The sequence below is a fragment of the Lagenorhynchus albirostris genome, chromosome 1, assembly GCF_949774975.1.
Source record: "Lagenorhynchus albirostris chromosome 1, mLagAlb1.1, whole genome shotgun sequence".
NCBI classification, from domain to species: Eukaryota; Metazoa; Chordata; class Mammalia; order Artiodactyla; family Delphinidae; genus Lagenorhynchus; species Lagenorhynchus albirostris.
The window spans coordinates 140,401,084-140,420,546 of NC_083095.1; the positions used below are offsets into that span (position 1 = coordinate 140,401,084).

General features: G+C 39.9%; 1 protein-coding gene across 1 annotated transcript in view; it reads left to right on the forward strand.

Annotated features, from left to right (window-relative positions):
• GABRG3 (gamma-aminobutyric acid type A receptor subunit gamma3) overlaps positions 1 to 19,463 on the forward strand; it is a 597,087-nt gene that overhangs the window by 69,550 nt on the left and 508,074 nt on the right. The window contains exon 3 of the mRNA XM_060155467.1: positions 8,516 to 8,583. Within this exon, the coding sequence (XP_060011450.1) occupies positions 8,516 to 8,583 (68 nt within the window). The remainder of the gene's footprint in view (positions 1 to 8,515; positions 8,584 to 19,463) is intronic.

A 19,463-nucleotide genomic window follows, 5' to 3' on the forward strand; every position in this document is an offset into this window, starting at 1 on the left:
TGATTTTCCACAACCTGATTATGATGTACTTCTCTGTAGATATCTTTAGATTTATCCTACTTGTAATTTTTTGTACTTCCTGAATTTGTATCTCCATTTCTCTTCTCCAGATTGGACATTTGGGACCATTATTTCTTCAAATAGGCTTGCTGCCCTTTTCTCTCTTAGTTTGCTTCTGGAACTCCCATATGCATATGTTGTTCTTCTTGATGAACCTTATTCCATAGGTCCCTTAAGCTGTCTTTACTTTTCTTCATTCTTTTTTCTTTTAGCTCTTCTATCTTAGTAATTTCGAGTGTCCTACCTTTGAGTTCACTGATTCTTTCTTCTGCTCAGTCAAGTCCGATGCTGAGTCCCTCTAGTTAGTTTTTCAATTCAGTTATTGTATTCTTCAGCTCCAGAATTTCTGTTTGGTTCTTCTTTATAATTTCTATCTCTCTCATTTTGATATTCTGCTCATGCATTGTTTTCTTGATTTCATTTAGTTGTCCATATGTGCTCTCTTTTCATTTATTGAGCATCCTTATGATGGTTATTTTGAATTCTTTGTCTGGTAATTCATGTATTTCTGTTTTATCTCCCAGAGGTTTAATGTGCTCCTTTGATTGGACCATGTTTCTCTGTTTCTTTGTATGCCTTGTTACCTTCTGTGGGATTTAGGCATTTAAAGAAATCAGCCACTTCTCCCAGTCTTTGCGATCTGGTTTTGTATATGAAGGACTTTCAGCTGTCTTCTGACTAGAAAGGCTGGTGATCTCTCAAGCCTTGTCTGGGAATGCATCCTCCCTGGGCTTTTGTGTGTAATCTAATTGAAGAGGTTTGCCAGTTTCTACCCAGGATCTCCCCTTAGGGTCTGTTGTACTGCAGACTCTGCTGACAGGCCAAACCTATTGATGGCTTTTGTTCTCAGTAGTCCCCAACCTCGTGTCCCCTTCTTGTCAGTGCTTAAATTCAGGCAAGACAGAAACCAGTCTCTTGGGCATTCCTTCCAAAAAATCAGAGCATTGGACGTATGTTCCACTTTTCCTTTCCTTATATGAGCTTTGGAGCATCTACCCACTGGAGCTCTGAAGAATCTGTGGTTCTAAACTTTAACCCCAGTGCTCTTTTCATTCTTCTGAGAATGTGAATTCTCAAGCTGTCTACTTTAGTAAAACATTTTATTTGAGTGTATACAAACGTGGAATCTCACCATTTACCTTTTTCCATATTATTATGGAAAAGTAATATTCCATATTACTTTTCCATATTACTATCAGGTCTGACCCAGGTCTGAGGTGATGGCAGTTTTATCTTGATCTTTGTAAACTCTTCTTGGCTCACTTGAGATCATATGCCTAAAGGATGATTGAAGAGAAGTGATAACTTTAGAGTTGAATCCATAGTTCTGGGACTTGTGGAGATGGGATTAGCTCTAACACTATAATCAAAAGTCAGAACTGGGGCTTCCCTGGTGGCGCAGTGGTTGAGAGTCCGCCTGCTGATGCAGGGGACATGGGTTCGTGCCCCGGTCTGGGAAGTTCCCACATGCCATGGAGCGGCTGTGCCCGTGAGCCATGGCTGCTGAGCCTGCGCATCCGGAGCCTGTGCTCTGCAATGGGAGAGGCCACAGCAGTGAGAGGCCAGCGTACCGCAAGAAAAAAAAAAAGTCAGAACTGACCATATAGGAACCCTAAATCTGAAATGGGACCCATAACAATGACTTCATCATCTAAATGATCTAGCACTAAACTATGTCAAACATTTTTGCATGGACCTAGGATCTTGGCAGAACTGTAATATTAACTAAGTTTGCCCATTCTATGTATCTCTTACCCAAATCTCTTTAACCACCCACCCCACTAACCTAATATTCTCCAAGCTAGAGAAAAACTTTTGAAAACACATCTCCATTGAGATCATATAGAGGAAGTTAATATAAGCCTCAGAGACAGAGTATTTTCACTTTAAGAAGAGGCTGGAAAGATTATTTGTGGTGGTGATGGTGGTGGTGGTGGTAAACTCCCCCTGAAGTCATTGTTCCCCAGAATCCCTTTAAGCTTCATTGCCAAAGTTAAGTCTCTGGGAGGTTGAGGGTGGAACTCTGGGGGTTTGCTTCTGTGAGGCTGCAGAATCCTAGATAAGTCACCTCCTCAATCGTGTTTTAACTTCCTGTCCTTAAATGGAAATGAAAATGGTATTACATACTGATAAAATGCAACATGCTTATTACAATGCTATTTAATATACATTAACAGTACTTTTGTCTGTGGGCAATAGCAGAAGGATGGGTAAAAGTACTTAGATGGAAGTTGGTGATGGAATAGGGCAGTTGGTCTACCTCATGCATCACCTTGCCCAGGGGCACTCTTAGTTCAGGTAAACTAAGGGAGCAATAAGCTGGAGAGGCCAACAGCAGAGGAGCCCTCACTCCCTTTCCTCAAACGTAGGGAAGATTGGAAGGGAGGCTCCCAGTTATGGGAAGAGCCCTTCTATTTAACCCTCATGGGCATGAGAGTTGGTATTATTTACTTCTCTTTTTTCTATTCATTTGTTGCTATGTAAATGTTTCTATCAGTATATTTAAACTTTTCATGAAAAAATAAAACTTTAAGTGACCAGGGTGACTTTTAGGCATAAATATTATTCGAAAGAATGACAAATGCAAGATTTTGGCATTCTTTTCTGTGTCTAATTCTAGGGGCCTCAGAAGCCATAGCAAAAAATGTTACTGAGTACCTACTATTTACTTCACAACAGTCCAAATAACCCCTCTCAGCCCCCATCGTGAATTAAGTTCTGTTATGAGCTCATCTTAGACGTAGGGGGACTAAGGCACAGAGATGTTAAAAAACTTTTCAATATTACAGAACTGGTGAGGACAGAGCCACTTTTTGTGGCCCAGCAGCCAGGCGACATGCTCCCTTTGCTGTTGCCCACGTAGCACATCTACTCAGCATTCTTTGGGGTCTCCATTCCTCATTCCTACTGCTGCCAGTCTGGGGTAGCTTGTTAGGACTTCCTTCTGTGGACAACTACAGTCACTCCACTCCACAGTTCTGTCCCTATCAACACTTACCAGCCCTATATTCCATTTATTCTAATCTGTGTGTCTGTCATTGTCTATTTCTTGCTTACTTATGAGTGAATAGAAATGGTTTCATTTGTTCTCCTAATGTCACCTTCAGTTTTTTCTTCTCTCAGGGAGTTAGTATAATTTCTGTTGTAACAGATGCCTATTTTCAGGAGTACCCTTGTCTTGGACAATCTCTTATCAGCTCTTTGCCTATTTGACCACTTGAGTCAGCCTGTAGTCACCATCAGGTTCCAGGGAACCTTAAAAAATTATTCCTCCTGTTGCAGTATTTAATCTCGTGTGAAAATTTAACATGTAAAGTCCAAGTAACTATAATAACTCAAAACCATAATTTTCTACATATAGAGTACATGATACAATATATAGAAAACCTTAAAGTCTCCACACAAGAACTACTGGATCTGATAAGTGAATTCAGCAAGGTAGCAGGATACAAGATTAACATACAGAAACCTGTTGCATTTCTTTTACAACAAAATATCAGAAAGAGAAAGTAAAAAAATAATTCTGTTTAAAATTGCATCAAAAAAGATAAAATACATAGAATAAACCTAATCAAGGAGGTGAAAGACCTATACACTCTAAACTATGAAACATTAATAAAGGAAATCAAAGATGATTCAAGGAAATGGAAAGATATCCCATGCTCTTGGATTGGAAGAACTAATATTGTTAAAATGACCATACTGCACAAAGCAATCTACAGATTTAGTGCAATCCTTATCAAATTATCTATGACATTTTTCACAGAACTAGAACAAATAAAATCCTAAAATTTATATGGAGGGGGCTTCCCTGGTGGTGTAGTGGTTGAGAATCTGCCTGCCAATGCAGGGAACATGGGTTCGAGTCCTGGTCTGGGAAGATCCCACATGCCGCAGAGCAACTAAGCCCGTGTGCCACAGCTACTGAGCCTGCACGTCTGGAGCCTGTGCTCCACAACAAGAGAAGGCCATGATAGTGAGAGGCCTGCGCACCGTGATGAAGAGTGGCCCCTGCTCGCCGCAACTAGAGAAAGCCCTTGCACAGAAACGAAGACCCAACACAGCCAAAAATAAATTTATATTTAAAAAATTATATGGAGCCACAAAAGACCCAGAATTGCCAAAGCAATTCTGAAGAGAAAGAATGCTGGTGGCATAACCCTCCCAGACTTCAGACTATACTACAAAGCTACAGTAATCAAAACAATGTGGTATTGTCACAAAAACAGACATATGGATCAATGGAATCGAACAGAGAGCTCAGAAATAAACCCACACACCTTGGTCAATTAATCTTCAACAAAGGAGGCAAGAATATAAAATGGAGAAAAGACAGTCTCTTCGGCAAGTGGTGTTGGGAAAGCTGGACACATGTAAATCAATGAAGTTAGAACACACCCTCACACCATACACAAAAATAAACTCAAAATGGTTTAAAGGCTTAAGTGTAAGATATAACACCACAAAACATTCTCTGACATGAATCAAACCAATGTTTTCTTTGGTCAGTCTCTCAAAGCAAAAGAAGTAAAAGCAAAAATAAACAAAGAGGACCTAATCAAACTTATAAGAAATGTTTTTAGTACCTGTTTTATTCAGGGTTGGCATTTTAGACATATGCTAGGAAGTACCCCTTTATGACACCCAAATGGGGCCCCTTACCATGTAACTTGTTGGGCATTTTGGAAATAAAAATTGGGCTTTTTTTCACAAGAGGGGCTGAAGTTTAAAAGGAATGTTGTACTATGTTAAATGTGGTTTTGAATGTCTAGCCCCAAAGATATTGACATCAAGAATTTTTTCCATTAAAATATAATTTATTTACTTTTTACCATGAGGGGGTTTCTGTATATATTTAAATTTTTCTGTATATTATGATGTTTTGATATCTTAAAAACCCTTCCCGATTGGGCAGAAACTGCCTCTTCTAGGGTTAGCCAATTCTTAGAGATGGCAAGGAGCCCAGCCTGGAGCAAGCCTTTGAACATACAGACTATTCAATCCAAAGTCATATCTCCTCTATACAGCCCTTACACCCCAGCAGGCAATACTCTTCTGTTTTAATCATCCCAGGGCCTGGTACCAGGCCACTGGAGACCACCTGTATAGCTGAAAGCCCACAGGAATTATTCAAGCTAGCCAAACTAGCCAACCAGAGCTGTTTACCCTTCCCTGCTCTGCCTTTCCTTCAGAGACCCCAATTCAGATCATGGCCTAAGCACCCCCTCCCTTGCCCTGTCTTCTGCCTCCTGACCACCCTTATGTCTTTCCCATGTAGTTGGGCAAAGTGTGCCATACCTCCTGTCTTTAGGACCTGTGAATAAATCAATTTTGTTTTCCTGAGCCTCTCCTCTTGTGGCTGCACCTGACTGACCATCACATAAACAAATACAAAAAGGCTGAGTAATATTCCATATGTATATACTATGTTTGGTTTACCCATTTATCCCACCATGTGCACTTGGCTTGCTTCCTCCTTTTGGCTGTTGTGAATGATGCTGCTGTGAACATGTGTGCACAAATGTATGTTTGAGTCCCTGATTTTAATTCTTTTGGGTATATAACCAGAAGTGGAATTGCTGGGTTATAGGGTAGTTCTATTTTTTGTTTTTTTGAGGAACCACCATACTGTTTTCCATATTGCCTGCATTATTTTACATTCCCACCAGCAGTGTACAAGGTTTTTATTTTCTCCATGTCATTGCCAACACTTGTTTTTTTTCTGTTTTTTTTTAATAGTAACCGTCATAATGGATGTGAAGTGGTTTTGATTTGCATTCCCCTAATGACTAATAATGTTAAATGTCGTTTCATGTACTTATTGGTCATTTGTATGTCTCTTTAGAGAAATGTCTAAGTCCTTTACCCATTTTTAAATCAGGTTGTTTTGCTTATCTGTTGTTGAGTTGTGGGAGTTCTTTTTATTTTTTGGATATTAACCACTTATCAGACATATGATTTACCAATGTTTTCTCCCATAATGTGGGTTGCCTTTCCACTGTGTTAACTGTGTCCTTTGATGCACAGAAGTTTTTAATTTTGATGTAGTCCAGTTTATTTACTTTTTTCTTTTATTGCCTGTGCTTTTGGTGTCATATACGAGAAATCATTTCCAAACCCAGTGTCATGAAGCTTTTCTCCTATGTTTTCTTCTAAGAGTTTTGTAGTTTCAAATCTTACCTTTAGGCTTCTGATCCATTTTGAGTTAATTTTTGTATATTGTGTAAGGATTCAACTTCAGTTTTTTGCTTGTGGGTATCCAGTTTACATAACACCATTTGTTGAAAATACTTTTTCCCCATTGAATGGTCCTGGCATCCTTATTGAAGATCATTTGTCTGGGCTTAATCTGTAATCTTTGAACTGTAAACCTTGAGTCTCCTGTGGCCAGTCTCTTTCCTGGGTACCACTGTCATAGCCACTTTCCTAAAGGCTCTTTTTACTTTAGCATGGTGCTGCTTAAATGAGAATTTACTTAAAACAGTTTATTTCCCCCAAGTTTTGTGTGTGTGTGTGTGTGTGTGTGTTTGTGTTTTCCAAACTCTTCTCTTAAAACCTTTATTATACTATTGCACTTAATACTCATTTGACACTTCCCACTTCAAGCTTTTAAGGCTTTACATCTGTAGGTCCTTTTTATTTAATGAGATTAAAAACCCTGGAAGCCTAAAGTCTAATAAATACCATGAAACAACCAGAAAAATCTCTTGCAAAAAGCAGGTCCTCAACTGATTGACTTAACACAGCCTTTGTATAACATTACCAAGGTTATGCAGCACAGCGTTTGGAGACAGAACACTTGCTGTGTTCTTCAATTAAGTTGAAGAAAGATGCTACTTACTGTTCAGAGTAGTTAGCAAAGCTCAGCCTAAAATGAAGAATAGTCCTTTTATGAAATTTAAGCACTAGATACATAGTACTTAGAATTGTATTGCGGTGTTTTCCAAAATGCCAACAGCTCTTTCAAGCTAACGTGGCTTGGTTGCGCTGACAGATGTCAGAGTAGTTGGCTCCAGTTCATTGTCATTATTTTCATTTTCTTGGAGGTCCGGACAACATGGCTCAGGCTGCAGACTGCTGGTTACATAATTGAACAACAGACTGTGAGCTTACAGGTGCCACTCATAGTTCCAGAAATAGAGTGCAGAAGTCCATTTGTGAATGATTAGTTAGCAAAACTGGTGGAAGGTCGAAATAATTGCAGATGCGAACACCCTTGTTTCCATAGAAACACTCTGTGTTTACGTGCAAAGGTTCAGGAGTCTTGTTCATGTTCCCCTGGGGCAGAAATATTCTGAAATTGGTGTTCTTCTCCCCTTTATCAGTTGCTGAGTGCTGGGGAAAGAGAGACGCCTCCTTTTCACTGGCACGGATCCCTGACTCAGAGGTGGCTGTCTCAGGAATCTCATTACTGGTCTCCCAAGTTCCATTTCTGCCAAGGAAAGGGAAAATGATTTTCTTTAAGGTTAAATGAGCAAATTTTACCTCTGATGCACGATGTTAGATATTACAGTTTCTTGTTATATGAGTTTTACTCCCTTATAGTTGGAACGGTAATTTCTTGACTTACTAAAGTGTTATTTTTTTTTTTTAAAGAAGATGTTGGGGGTAGGAGTTTATTAATTAATTTATTTTATTTTTGCTGTGTTGCGTCTTCGTTTCTGTGTGAGGGCTTTCTCTAGTTGTGGCAAGCGAGGGCCACTCTTCATCGTGGTGGGCGGGCCTCTCACTATCGCGGCCTCTCTTGTTGCGGAGCACAGGCTCCAGACGCACAGGCTCAGTAGTTGTGGCTCACAGGCCTAGTTGCTCCGCGGCATATGGGATCCTCCCAGACCAGGGCTTGAACCCGTGTCCCCCGCATTAGCAGGCAGATTCTCAACCACTGCGCCACCAGGGAAGCCCATAAAGTATTATTATTTTATGAGTTGTATGATTTGAAGTCTGTGAGATGTGTGTGTGTGTTTCTTAGGTAATAATGACACCAATAATCAGTATTTCTTAATCTCCTTTGGTGTATGTACTCTCCAGATCTTTGCTTTGAGTTGCAACCAGGTAATGGATAAATAACTTGAATTGTCCCTGATATTACTCATTACTTGGGTTCGATTTCTTAGCATAACTTTGACATTAAATTTCTTATGTAGTGTCTTATATTTTATCATTTTATGTTTTCTCTGCCATATAATCAGCTAAACAAATGTTATAGAGTATCTTTATGGTCATCTATCACTGGCAACTTGCAGTGTATAAATATCCTGTTTTTTAAGAATTTATTAAATATGAGTAAGAATCTTTAATCCTTTGAGAATTGTAACTACCTGGCAAGTCCCAAAGAAAAATACACCCCTTTCCCACATGCCGTTGAGCTGTTAGTGTGTGACTCAGAGGAAGTTTAGTAGCACTTTCCTCAGTCTCTCTGGCACAGTGTATTAACACACATTTGTTTTCTCCACAGTAAAACCCACCGTAATTGATGTTGACATCTATGTTAACAGCATTGGTCCTGTGTCATCAATAAACATGGTAAGAAGCTATTTTCTTTTCTGATCTCACAGTCTTTGCATCAGTTCTTGCCTACATTCTCGTTGTGGGTTTCTGCTCGAGATTTATCATGCAAGTTTAAACTCACAATTGACTTCTTAAATATGTAGTATTTATTGGAAGTTTAAACACTGAAAATGGTAAAACTCAAGGAGTAGAGATTGTGACACCAGCAGTGAGATATTGCTCTAATGATTAAAAAGTATCTCATCCCCATCTTGTCCACAAGTGTGTTTACTGTGCATAGATTTCCAGATCATGTTATTTTCAGTTGTGCAGTCAATGGCTATGTCTGACCTCATTTATACTAGGGATGAATATAAATGACAGCCTTTTTACTTTAGTTCATTTTTCAAGATCCAAAAGACCTGCCTTTCAACATTTCTCAGGAAAGGATCTGAGATTACCTAGTTGATACTTCTGTCTCCCTGAGGGTAAATATCCTGCCTTTTTTTTAAAACAGGGGAGAAAGTATGGGATCAAGTATATGTGTGATTTTTCCTAATAGAGGAAGGTATTTTCACAGACTTACAAGCAAAGTGAGCTCCAGTAGTAACTATTTCTAGTGTAGAAGAAGGCCTTCCCTGTACCAAGTGCTTAGCTCTTAGGAAAGTTCTGGTATGTTGGCATCCACCAGTGTCAGGGTCTTCTCACAGGCGCCTCAGGCTGGGGTGGGCCTCCCTGAGCAGAATGTGGAGGATTTCAGGAGCAGGCACTTGCTTTGTGGGCCCAGTGACACAGGAACCCCTAATGCTGGGGCCTTCTTTGTGCTTCCCCGCTGCACAACGGCTCCTGGATTTGGGGGATGCTTGAGGCTGAGGGGGGTTTGCAAAATGCCAACTTAAGAAGCCTTCCTTTCATTGCAAAGTTCTGTGGATGGAAATAATTCTTCCAAAATTAATAGCAAAATCTTTTCTTTTCATTGCCAGATATTAAAAGTGTCCATCTTTTCCTTGATGGTATAAAGGTTCCATGTGGGGCTAAAATTTATGGGTCACTCACTTTAAAAAAATCCCCTATGTCATCCATACACTGGAGATGGGCCACTAGCAAAGAGGTGAAATGAATAAAAGAGGATTCACCCCACACAACCTCTGGGCTGCAGATTGTGAAATGTAGACCGTGACTGTAATACTTCCTTTTCCTGATAAATAATTATTCAGTTCACCACACTGAGTAGTCATTTCTCAGTTTGTTTCTTATTTTGGAGTTTTATTTTCTTACACTAGTTCCACCACACTTTATTCAGACACTGATTTATGTCTAACAATAAAACAGAAGTGCCTCCATAGATACATAGTCACAAAATTGTTTTAGGAACAGTTGCTTGTATCTGCATATCTAGGGATTATCATGAACTCCTGTAACCTTGAGATCTCCTTTGTGCCCAGGATTAAGTTTTGCTGTTGGAATTGATATACTTTTCTGCATGAAAATCATAGGCTGTAGAGGAGGCTAAAAGTAAGTAACAGTCCCCACAGTGTGATAAGGACTCTGCTAATGGCTGGCACCCCCTCAGAAAAGCCCACTGCAGTTGGGATAGATTTATCTGATGACATCTTCTCAGTCTGGGATGAGGCCGATAGGCAGGGGTCTGCCAGGTGGGACAGGTAGGAAGGTCCTCAGTAAAAGGCAGGACGGCAGGTATGTGACACGACTGGGGACTGAGGGATTGATGTGCTGTTTGAAGGCCATGTGGGTGTGTGGGCTGTGGACCTGCAGAGACTGAGGCTCTGAGGCCATGTGTGGTGAAGAGTCAGCTTCACCCTCAGCTCTGCCCCAGACAGACCCTGCTCTGGGGAGTGTGCAGACCCTTCCATCTGAGTATGTGCACGTCTGACTTCACGAGAGATTAGTTCAAATCCAGATTCATAAATAAACCATCATCGTGCCCAGAGAGCCAGAGCAAAGGTAGATTCATGTTCCCGGAGGAGGGAATGTGCAGCACTCCTGAGAGAGGTTTCAGAGGCCTCAGGGTGTCAGGGGCTTCCGAGTTGCTTTTGTTTTTAATTTAAATTTTTATTTGTAAAAACATTTTTTTTAGGTTCACAGGAAGGTACAGAGATTCCTCATATACTCCATGCCCCGACTCATGCATGGCCTCCCCCACTATGAACACCGCCTCCAGTGGGGGACATTTGTTATAGTCAGTGAACCCATGTTGACATGTCATCGTCACCCAAAGTCCACAGTTTGCACTAGGATTCACTCTTGGTGTTGTACATCTGTGGATTTGGACAAATATGTAACAACGTGTTTCAACCATTACAGAATCATACAGAGTAGTTCCACTGCCCTAAAAATTCTCTCTGCGTCTGCTTCCTAAAGGAAGAGTAGTTCCAGCCTTTGTGTTCCTAGCACTTTGCTTGGAAGTCAGAATGATAAAGGGCTTCTTCTCCCATTGCTGAGTACATCACACATACCCACTATTTCTATGAAACTAAATGACACAGTTTCAAAAGAATTGTAAAGTAGTCTAAAGTGGACCGCGTGAAAAAGAAAAGCAGTTCAAAAGTAGAGAACTGAGTGTTTAAGAGGGAATTGGGGATTGAGTCAGCAATAATAATAAAAAAATATGAGAGGGACTAAAACAATCAAATTAAAAATCATATTATGGGAGAAAGGCACAATTTAGAGATGTGTACATGATTTAAGGATGTAAATTTTTATCGCGGTTTTGATGATAAGCTAAAGCCTGATAAAGTTATGGCTTTCCCCCCTAAATATTCATTTAACAATCAAGGAGAGAGAAAACCACAATTTCCTCCTCCCCCTCGTCTCCTCCCTCCCACTTTTCTGCTTCTTTTATTGAGATTATTCATACTGAAGTTTCAGTTTCAGACATTCTCCCTGCAAAATAAAATGAAGTTGCATTTCGATCTCTTGTTTAACAGATTGATTTTCATTGTCTTGTCTCTCTTGGAGTTGTTTATGCTTTTTCTAGTTATAGAGGAGATTAGAAATGGTTCAGATGGGTTGAAGAGAATCTTTTTTTACAAAGCCTCAATCACATACTCTGGCTTTGTCATTATAACATATCTAAATGTGCACAGTTCCTCACAGAAATTACCCATCATTTGTTTCAGGCCTTGTATGGAAGCTGCATACAAGGGAGCTTGAGAGTTTATTTTTGAGAATATTCACTGTAAGAAACCTTTTACTAATGGAACAAAGAAAACTAATGCTTTGATACCTATTCTCTGCTATCAGTCTGTCTCATTTAATCTTCATGAGATCATGGTAGAGAAGATACTGCCTTTCCCACTTATTTGTGAGGAGTGAGCTGGAGCTGATGGGGATGGAGACCCCAGAGCAGTGATTCTGACTCTAGCCCACTGCGTTTCTGTGGTCATCAGGAACGTGCAGCAGCAGCACCTAGAGAGCTATAGTTCTGACTTGGAACTTGAGATGAAAAGGGCTCAAGGGTGAGTCTAATGCTAGGATCGTTTTCCTTTTATTAAAAAAAATTAATAAACTTTATTTTTTAGAGCAGTTAAAAAAAATTCCCAGCTTTGTTGAGATACAGTTGGCATATAACATTATGTAAGTTTAAGGTGTTTGGATATATATATCCAGTATACTGCGAAATGATTAAAACAATAGGGTTAGTTAACACTTTCGTCGCCCTACATAGTCCTTTTTTGTGTGGGTGTTGAGAACTTTTAAGACCTACTCACTTAGCAACTATCAAGTATATAATACTGTATTGTTAACTATAGTCACCATGCTGTACATTATATCCCTGGAACTTATTTATCTTAATACTAGAAATTTGTACCCTTTGACTAACAGTTACGCATAAGTACCCCCGCCCCCTCCTCCCTGGAAACCAGCAATCTACTCTGTTCCTGTGAGTTCTGGTTTTTAAGATTCTACATGTAAGTAAGATCATACAGTATTTGTCTTACTCTTTCTGACTTATTTCATATAGCATAATTTTAAATTTACAGAAAAAGTGACTAGAAATCACAGTTATCATATACCTCTAAACACACACACACACACACACACACACAACATCTTGCATTAGTGTGGTACATTCGTTATGAGTGATGAATGAATATTGGCACATTATTATTAGCTGAAGTTTATAGTTTACATTAGGGTTTACTTTTGGTGTTGTACATTCTATGGGTTTTCACAAATATATTATGACATGTATAATGTACTCACCATTATTTTATCATACAGAGTATTTTCACTGCCCTAAAAATCCTCTGTGCTTTACCTCTTCATCCATACCCTCCAAGCCCTGGCAACCACTGATCTTTTCACTGTCTTCATAGTTTTGTCTTTTCTAGAAAGTCATATTTGGAATCCTCAGTATGTAGCCTTCTAAGACTGACTTCTTTCCCTTTGTTTTTTTTTTGTTTTGTTTTGTTTTTTTGCGGTATACGGGCCTCTCACTGTTGCGGCCTCTCCCATTGTGGAGCACAGGCTCCGGACGCGCAGGCTCAGCGGCCATGGCCCACGGGCCCAGCCGCTCCGCGGCATGTGGGATCCTCCCGGACCGGGTCACGAACCCATGTCCTCTGCATCGGCAGGCAGACTCCCAACCACTGAGCCACCAGGGAAGCCCTCCCTTTGTTTTTAAAAGAACTGGTATAAGTCATCTGAGGATATCTAAGACTTGCAGTGATTGAGTCAACACGATGTGACTGTAACAGCTGTTTGTGACGGTGTGTCACCCAGAAATTAAGGGGGCGGCTGTGTAGATCATAGAGACGGGTTAAAAATCATTAGTATATGCTTCATTATATGATCCATAGCCAAAAGTATAAAACTTGTAGTATGGCATGCAGCCAGGAGGGGCGTGGGGGTACATGGGGGCCCGTGAAACTCGCTGTGACATCTGTGAACCTCATCCCTGCTCCTCTCACTTTTGGCTGCAGTTTTGAGACATGAAGTCAACGACCATGTGGAATCACACAAGGTCAGGAGGGAAGAAAGTAAATTCCATTCCAAGAAATCTGTTAACCACTGGAGGATGTCCATTGCTTTGTAAAACTTTTCTGAAGGCACCTAAGCTCAGGAAAGTCCAAAAGAAGTGAAGGCTGGAGCACCACGGTGCCACCCTTGTTTTAGTCTTCTTTGCATCTATGCTGCTTAAGATTCATCACAGTTTTTGCATCTACAGTTTGATATACTTCATCAGTTTAGCAATAATGTTGGCCATTATTTCTTTAAATATTGCTCTGCACCATTTTCTCTCTCTTTTCATATCCTAGGACTCCAGTCCTGTGAATGTTAAACAGTTCTCCCAAGTCCCATTTGTCCCTTATGCTTGTGGTTTTATTTACATCCCTTTGCTCTCCATGCTTCAATCAGTGGAAACATTCCAGTCTACTTTGTAGCATCCTAAGTTGCTGCTCATGTGTCTGTTATCTGTTAAAGCCATCTGTTGAATTCTTTTTTTTAAAAAAAAATATTTATTTTATTTATTTTTAAATTTATTTATTTATTTATTTGGCTGTGCTGGGTCTTAGTTGAGGCATGCGGGATCTTTTTTTAGTTGTGGCATGCGGGATCTTTTTAGTTGCAGCATATGAGATCTAGTTCCTTGACCAGCGATTGAACCCAGGCCTCTGCATTGGCAGTGCAGAGTCTTAGCCACTGGACCACCTGGGAAGTCCCAGCCATCTGCTGAATTCTTCATTTCAGTTAATGTAGTTTTCATTTCTACAATTTTAATTTGACAGTTTCTAATAGAGGTAGTGTCTCTGGTGAAATTCTCCATCTTGCAGTCTTTGTTTTGAACACGTTAATCATTCATTTCTAGGCTGATAGCTGCAGTATCTGGCCATCTGTGGTATCATTTCTGTTGTCTCCTTTGTTGCTTGGCCCCATGTTTTGGTCTGCCTGGTAATTTTTTTTTTTTTTAGAACTATTTGGTCACGTGTTTTTTTTTGTCTGCATCGGTTCTTAATTGCAGCATGCAGGATCTTCGTTGTGGCATGTGGTCTCATCGTGGTGTGCGGGCTTCTCTCTTGTTGTGGCGTGCGAGTTTTCTCACTCTAGTTGTGGCACACAGGCTCCAGGGCGCGTGGGCTCTGTAGTTGTCTGCCTGGTAATTTTGATTATGTGCGAAAGTTGTAGAGACTTCACGCAATGTTCCCTCTCGTGTCTGGAGGTCAGAGCTGGTGTAGGGGCTGCTCTGCTGTCTTTCTGAGGCTCAGCTGGGCTGTGGTCCCCACCGCCGCAGTCTTGGGAATAGCTCCGCAGGAGTCCCACCTGAGGGCTTGAGATGCTTCCCAAGGCAACTCCAAAGTGGTCCAAAACTCTAATTTTTATATTTCGGACAGCATAAAATGGCTGAAAATTCTGCTCTTTTTAAGCCATTTTTATGACTGCTTTATCACCTGTGCAGATTAGTCTGTAAACGTGTTGAGGGAAACACCGTGTGCTGTTTGGCTCATTTCCTCGTCATTCCGTCTCTCTAAAGCCTCACCCCTCCTGGTAGGGCTCCTTGGCTAACCCAGACTCTGTTTATGCCTCGGCTCTGCTGGGTCCCTCACTCCTAGCAGCCACTCCCCACCAGCTCCTGCACATGGAGGCCAACAGGAGGTAAGTTCTGGGGAGAGAGGGCATGTGCCTTGAAGTGCAGTCTACCTGCTGACCCTGCCTTCTTGGTGTTGGGCCTCTTAAATCAGTTTTTAAATGTGTATTTTATCCAGGTTTTCTATTTGTTCTTAGTGAGAGTGTTGATCTAGGGCAAGCTTTCCCATCATAGCCACACACCTTTGATTTAAAATTTTAAGTTTAGGTGGAATAAGTTTGATTTCTAATAGTTGGCAAGGAAATAATTTGGAGCCAAGAGTTAAGCCCTATGAAACTTTACTGTGCGATTTTCTTCTTGCTTCAGTAACCTTCCCAGATGTCTTCAGATTAGTGAGAAGGGAGGGCTTTCTGAAGTCCATTCTGTCCAGGTTTTCATATAAATGATGACTCTTTGAGGGAAATTAATGATGTATTTCTTCTGGCAGCATTAGCTTTAGAGGAACAGAGCCATGGTCTGTTTGTTGTTGTTTTTTTAAGAGGATGGTCTTGTATGTAGTTTTAATATCCTTTTAAGAAATGAAAAACAATATATATATTTATATATATTTATAAAGTGTGTGTGTTTGACATTTGGTTCTTCACTAGACATAAAGCCCTTTCCAGGGTAACAGCAGTAGAAATAATGATGGTATCTAAAATTTACATATTATTAAATAAATCAATAGAATATTGGAAGAGCCACATGGCATAAATGGGAAAGATTTCTGGAACTTAAAAAAAATCTCCAAGAATGAGAAAGAAGATGGCATTTAAAGGCTTTAAAAACTAGTGAAGTCTTTTTAAACCAGAGATCCAGTGAGCCTCAGTCTGTAGCAGGTACCCATTTGACTGTGAACCCTTGAGGCCAGCACCCACATCTCTTTTTGGTCCCCTGGGACTCAGTTGAGAGGCCCTGATGAGTGTTTGTCGAATGAATGAATAAAAATCATTTTCAGCCTCTGCCTCTCCTCTTATGTACCCATCGTGCATCTCTGTGTGTGAGTGTGCACATCCTGCATACCCATACACTTCCCATGTCTTTAGGTTACATTTTGATCAGTGAATAGCTCCACTTACCTTGCTCTAATTGTATTAGCTATTACACTGCTGCAAAATTTAATCCTGACAAACCTGTGGAGCCTGTTGATATCATCAGCCAAGTTTATGGCTAATAGAGCTTAGGTGTAGGACCTCAGATCGTATCTCAAAGTCTGTGCGTCTGGAAAGATGATAGAACCAACACACACACTTTAAAGGAAATCAGTGGGAGCTATGCTAATGGGCATGTCTTAGATAAAACCAGTGCATTTAATTAATTAATTTATAGTTCTACCATTTATTTTATTTTTTAACATCTTTATTGGAGTATAATTGCTTTAAAATGGTGTGTTAGTTTCTGCTTTATAACAAAGTGAATCTGCTATACATAAACATATATCCCCATATGCCCTCTCTCTTCAGTCTCCTTCCCACCCTCCCTATCCCACCACTCTAGGTGGTCACAAAGCACTGAGCTGATCACCCTGTGCTATGCGGCTGCTTCCCACGAGCTATGTATTTTACATTTGGTAGTGTATATATGTCCATGCCACTCTCTCACTTCATCCCAGCTTACCTTTCCTCCTCCCCATGTCCTCAAGTCCATTCTCTACATCTGCGTCTTTATTCCTGTCCTGCCTCAATGTTCATCAGAACCATTTTTCTAAGATTCCATATATGTGTGATAGCATATGGTATTTGTTTTTCTCTTTCTGACTTACTTCACTCTGTATGACAGACTCTAGGTCCATCCACCTCACTACAAATAACTCAATTTTGTTTCTTTCTATGGCTAGTAATATTCCATTGTATATATGTGCCACATCTTCTTTATCCATTCCTCTGTCAATGGACACTGAGGTTGCTTCCATGTCCTGGCTATTGTAAATAAAGCTGCAGTGAACATTGTGGTACACGACTCTTTTTGAATTATGGTTTTCTCAGGGTATATGCCCAGTAGTGGGATTGCTGGGTCATGTGGTAGTTCTATTTGTAGTTTTTTCAGGAACCTCCATACTGTTCTCCATAGTGGCTGTATCAATTTACATTCCCACCAACAGTGCAAGAGTGTTCCCTTTTCTCCACACCCTCTCCAGCATTTATTGTTTGTAGGTTTTTTGATGATGGCCATTCTGACTGGTGTGAGATGATACCTCATTGTAGTTTTGATTTGCATTTCTCTAATGATTAGTGATGTTCAGCATCCTTTGATGTGTTTGTTGACAATCTATACCTTCTTCAGAGAAATGTCTATTTAGGTCTTTTTCCCATTTTTGGATTGCTTTGTGGTTTTTTTTTTTTTCAATATTGAGCTGCATGAGCTGCTTGTAAATGTTGGATATTAATCCTTTGTCAGTTGCTTCATTTGCAAATATTTTCTCCCATTCTGAGGGTTGTCTTTTTGTCTTGTTTATGGTATCCTTTGCTGTGCAAAAGCTTTGCAGTTTCATGAGGTCCCATTTGTTTATTTGTGTTTTATTTCCATTTCTCTAGGAGGTGGATCAAAAAGGATCTTGCTGTGATTTATGTCATGGAGTGTTCTGCCTGTGTTTTCCTCTAAGAGTTTTATACTGTCTGGCCTTACACTTACGTCTTTAATCCATTTTGAGTTTATTTTTGTGTGTGGTGTTAGGAAGTGTTCTAATTTCATTCTTTTACATGTGGCTGTCCAGTTTTCCCAGCACCACATATTGAAGAGGCTGTCTTTTCTCCATTGTATATTCTTGCCTCCTTTATCAAAAATAAGGTGACCATATGTGTGTGGGTTTATCTCTGGGTTTTCTATCCTGTTCCCTTGATCTATATTTCTATTTTTGTGCCAGTACCATACTGTCTTGATTACTTTAGCTTTGTAGTATAGTCTGAAGTGAGGGAGCCTGATTCCTCCAGCTCCGTTTTTCTTTCTCAAGATTGCTTTGGCTATAAGGGGCCTTTTGTGTTTCCATACAAACTGTGAAATTTTTGTTCTAGTTCTGTGAAAAATGCCATTGGTAGTTTGATAGGGATTGCACTGAATCTATAGATTGCTTTGCGTCGTACAGTCATTATCACAATGTTGATTCTTCCAATCCAAGAACATGGTATATCTCTCCATCTGTTTGTATCATCTTTAATGTCTTTCATCAGTGACTTATAGTTTTCTGCATATAGGTCTTTTATCTCCTTAGGTAGGTTTATTCCTAGGTATTTTATTCTTTTTGTTGCAGTGGTAAATGGGAGTGTTTCCTTAGTTTCTCTTTCAGATTTTTCATCATTAGTGTATAGGAATGCAAGAGATTCCTGTGCATTTATTTTCTATCCTGTTGCTTTACCAAATTCATTGATTATCTCTAGTAGTGTTCTTGTAGTATCTTTAGGATTCTCTATGTATAGTATCATGTCATCTGCAAACAGTGACAGCTTTACTTTTTCTTTTCCTATTTAGATTCCTTTATTTCTTTTTCTTCTCTGATTGCTGTGGCTAGCACTTCCAAAACTATGTTGAATAATGTGGTGAGAGTGGACAGCCTTCTCTTCTTCCTGATCTTAGAGGAAATGGTGTCAGTTTTTTACGATTAAGAACAATGTTGGCTGTGGGTTTGTCATATATGGCCTTTATCATGTTGAGGTAAGTTCCCTCTGTGCCTACTTTCTGGAGGGTTTTTATCATAAATCGGTGTTGAATTGTGTCAAAAGCTTTTTCTGCATCTACTGAGATGATCATATGGTTTTTCTCCTTCAAGTTGTTAATATGGCTTATCACATTGATTGATTTGCATATATTGAAGAATCCTTGCATTCCTGGGATAAATCCCACTTGATCGTGGTGTATGATCCTTTTAATGTGCTGTTGGATTCTGTTTGCTAGTATTTTTTGAGGATTTTTGCATCTATGTTCATCAGTGATATTGACCTGTAGTTTTCTTTCTTTGTGACATCCTTGTCTAGTTTTGGTATCAGGCTGGTGTTGGCCTCATAGAATGAGTTAGGGATTGTTCCTCCCTCTGCTATATTTTGGAAGAGTTTCAGAAGGATAGATGTTAGCTCACCTCTAAATGTTTGGTAGAATTCACCTGTGAAGCCATCCGGCCCTGGGCTTTTGTTTGTTGGAAGATTTTTAATCACAGTTTCAATTTCAGTGCTTGTGATGGGTCTGTTTATATTTTCTATTTCTTCCTGGCTCAGTCTTGGAAGGTTGTGCTTTTCTAAGAATTTGTCCATTTCTTCCAAGTTGTCCATTTTACTGGCATGTAGTTGCTTGTAGTAATCTCTCACAATCACTTGTATTTCTGCAGTGTCAGTTGTTA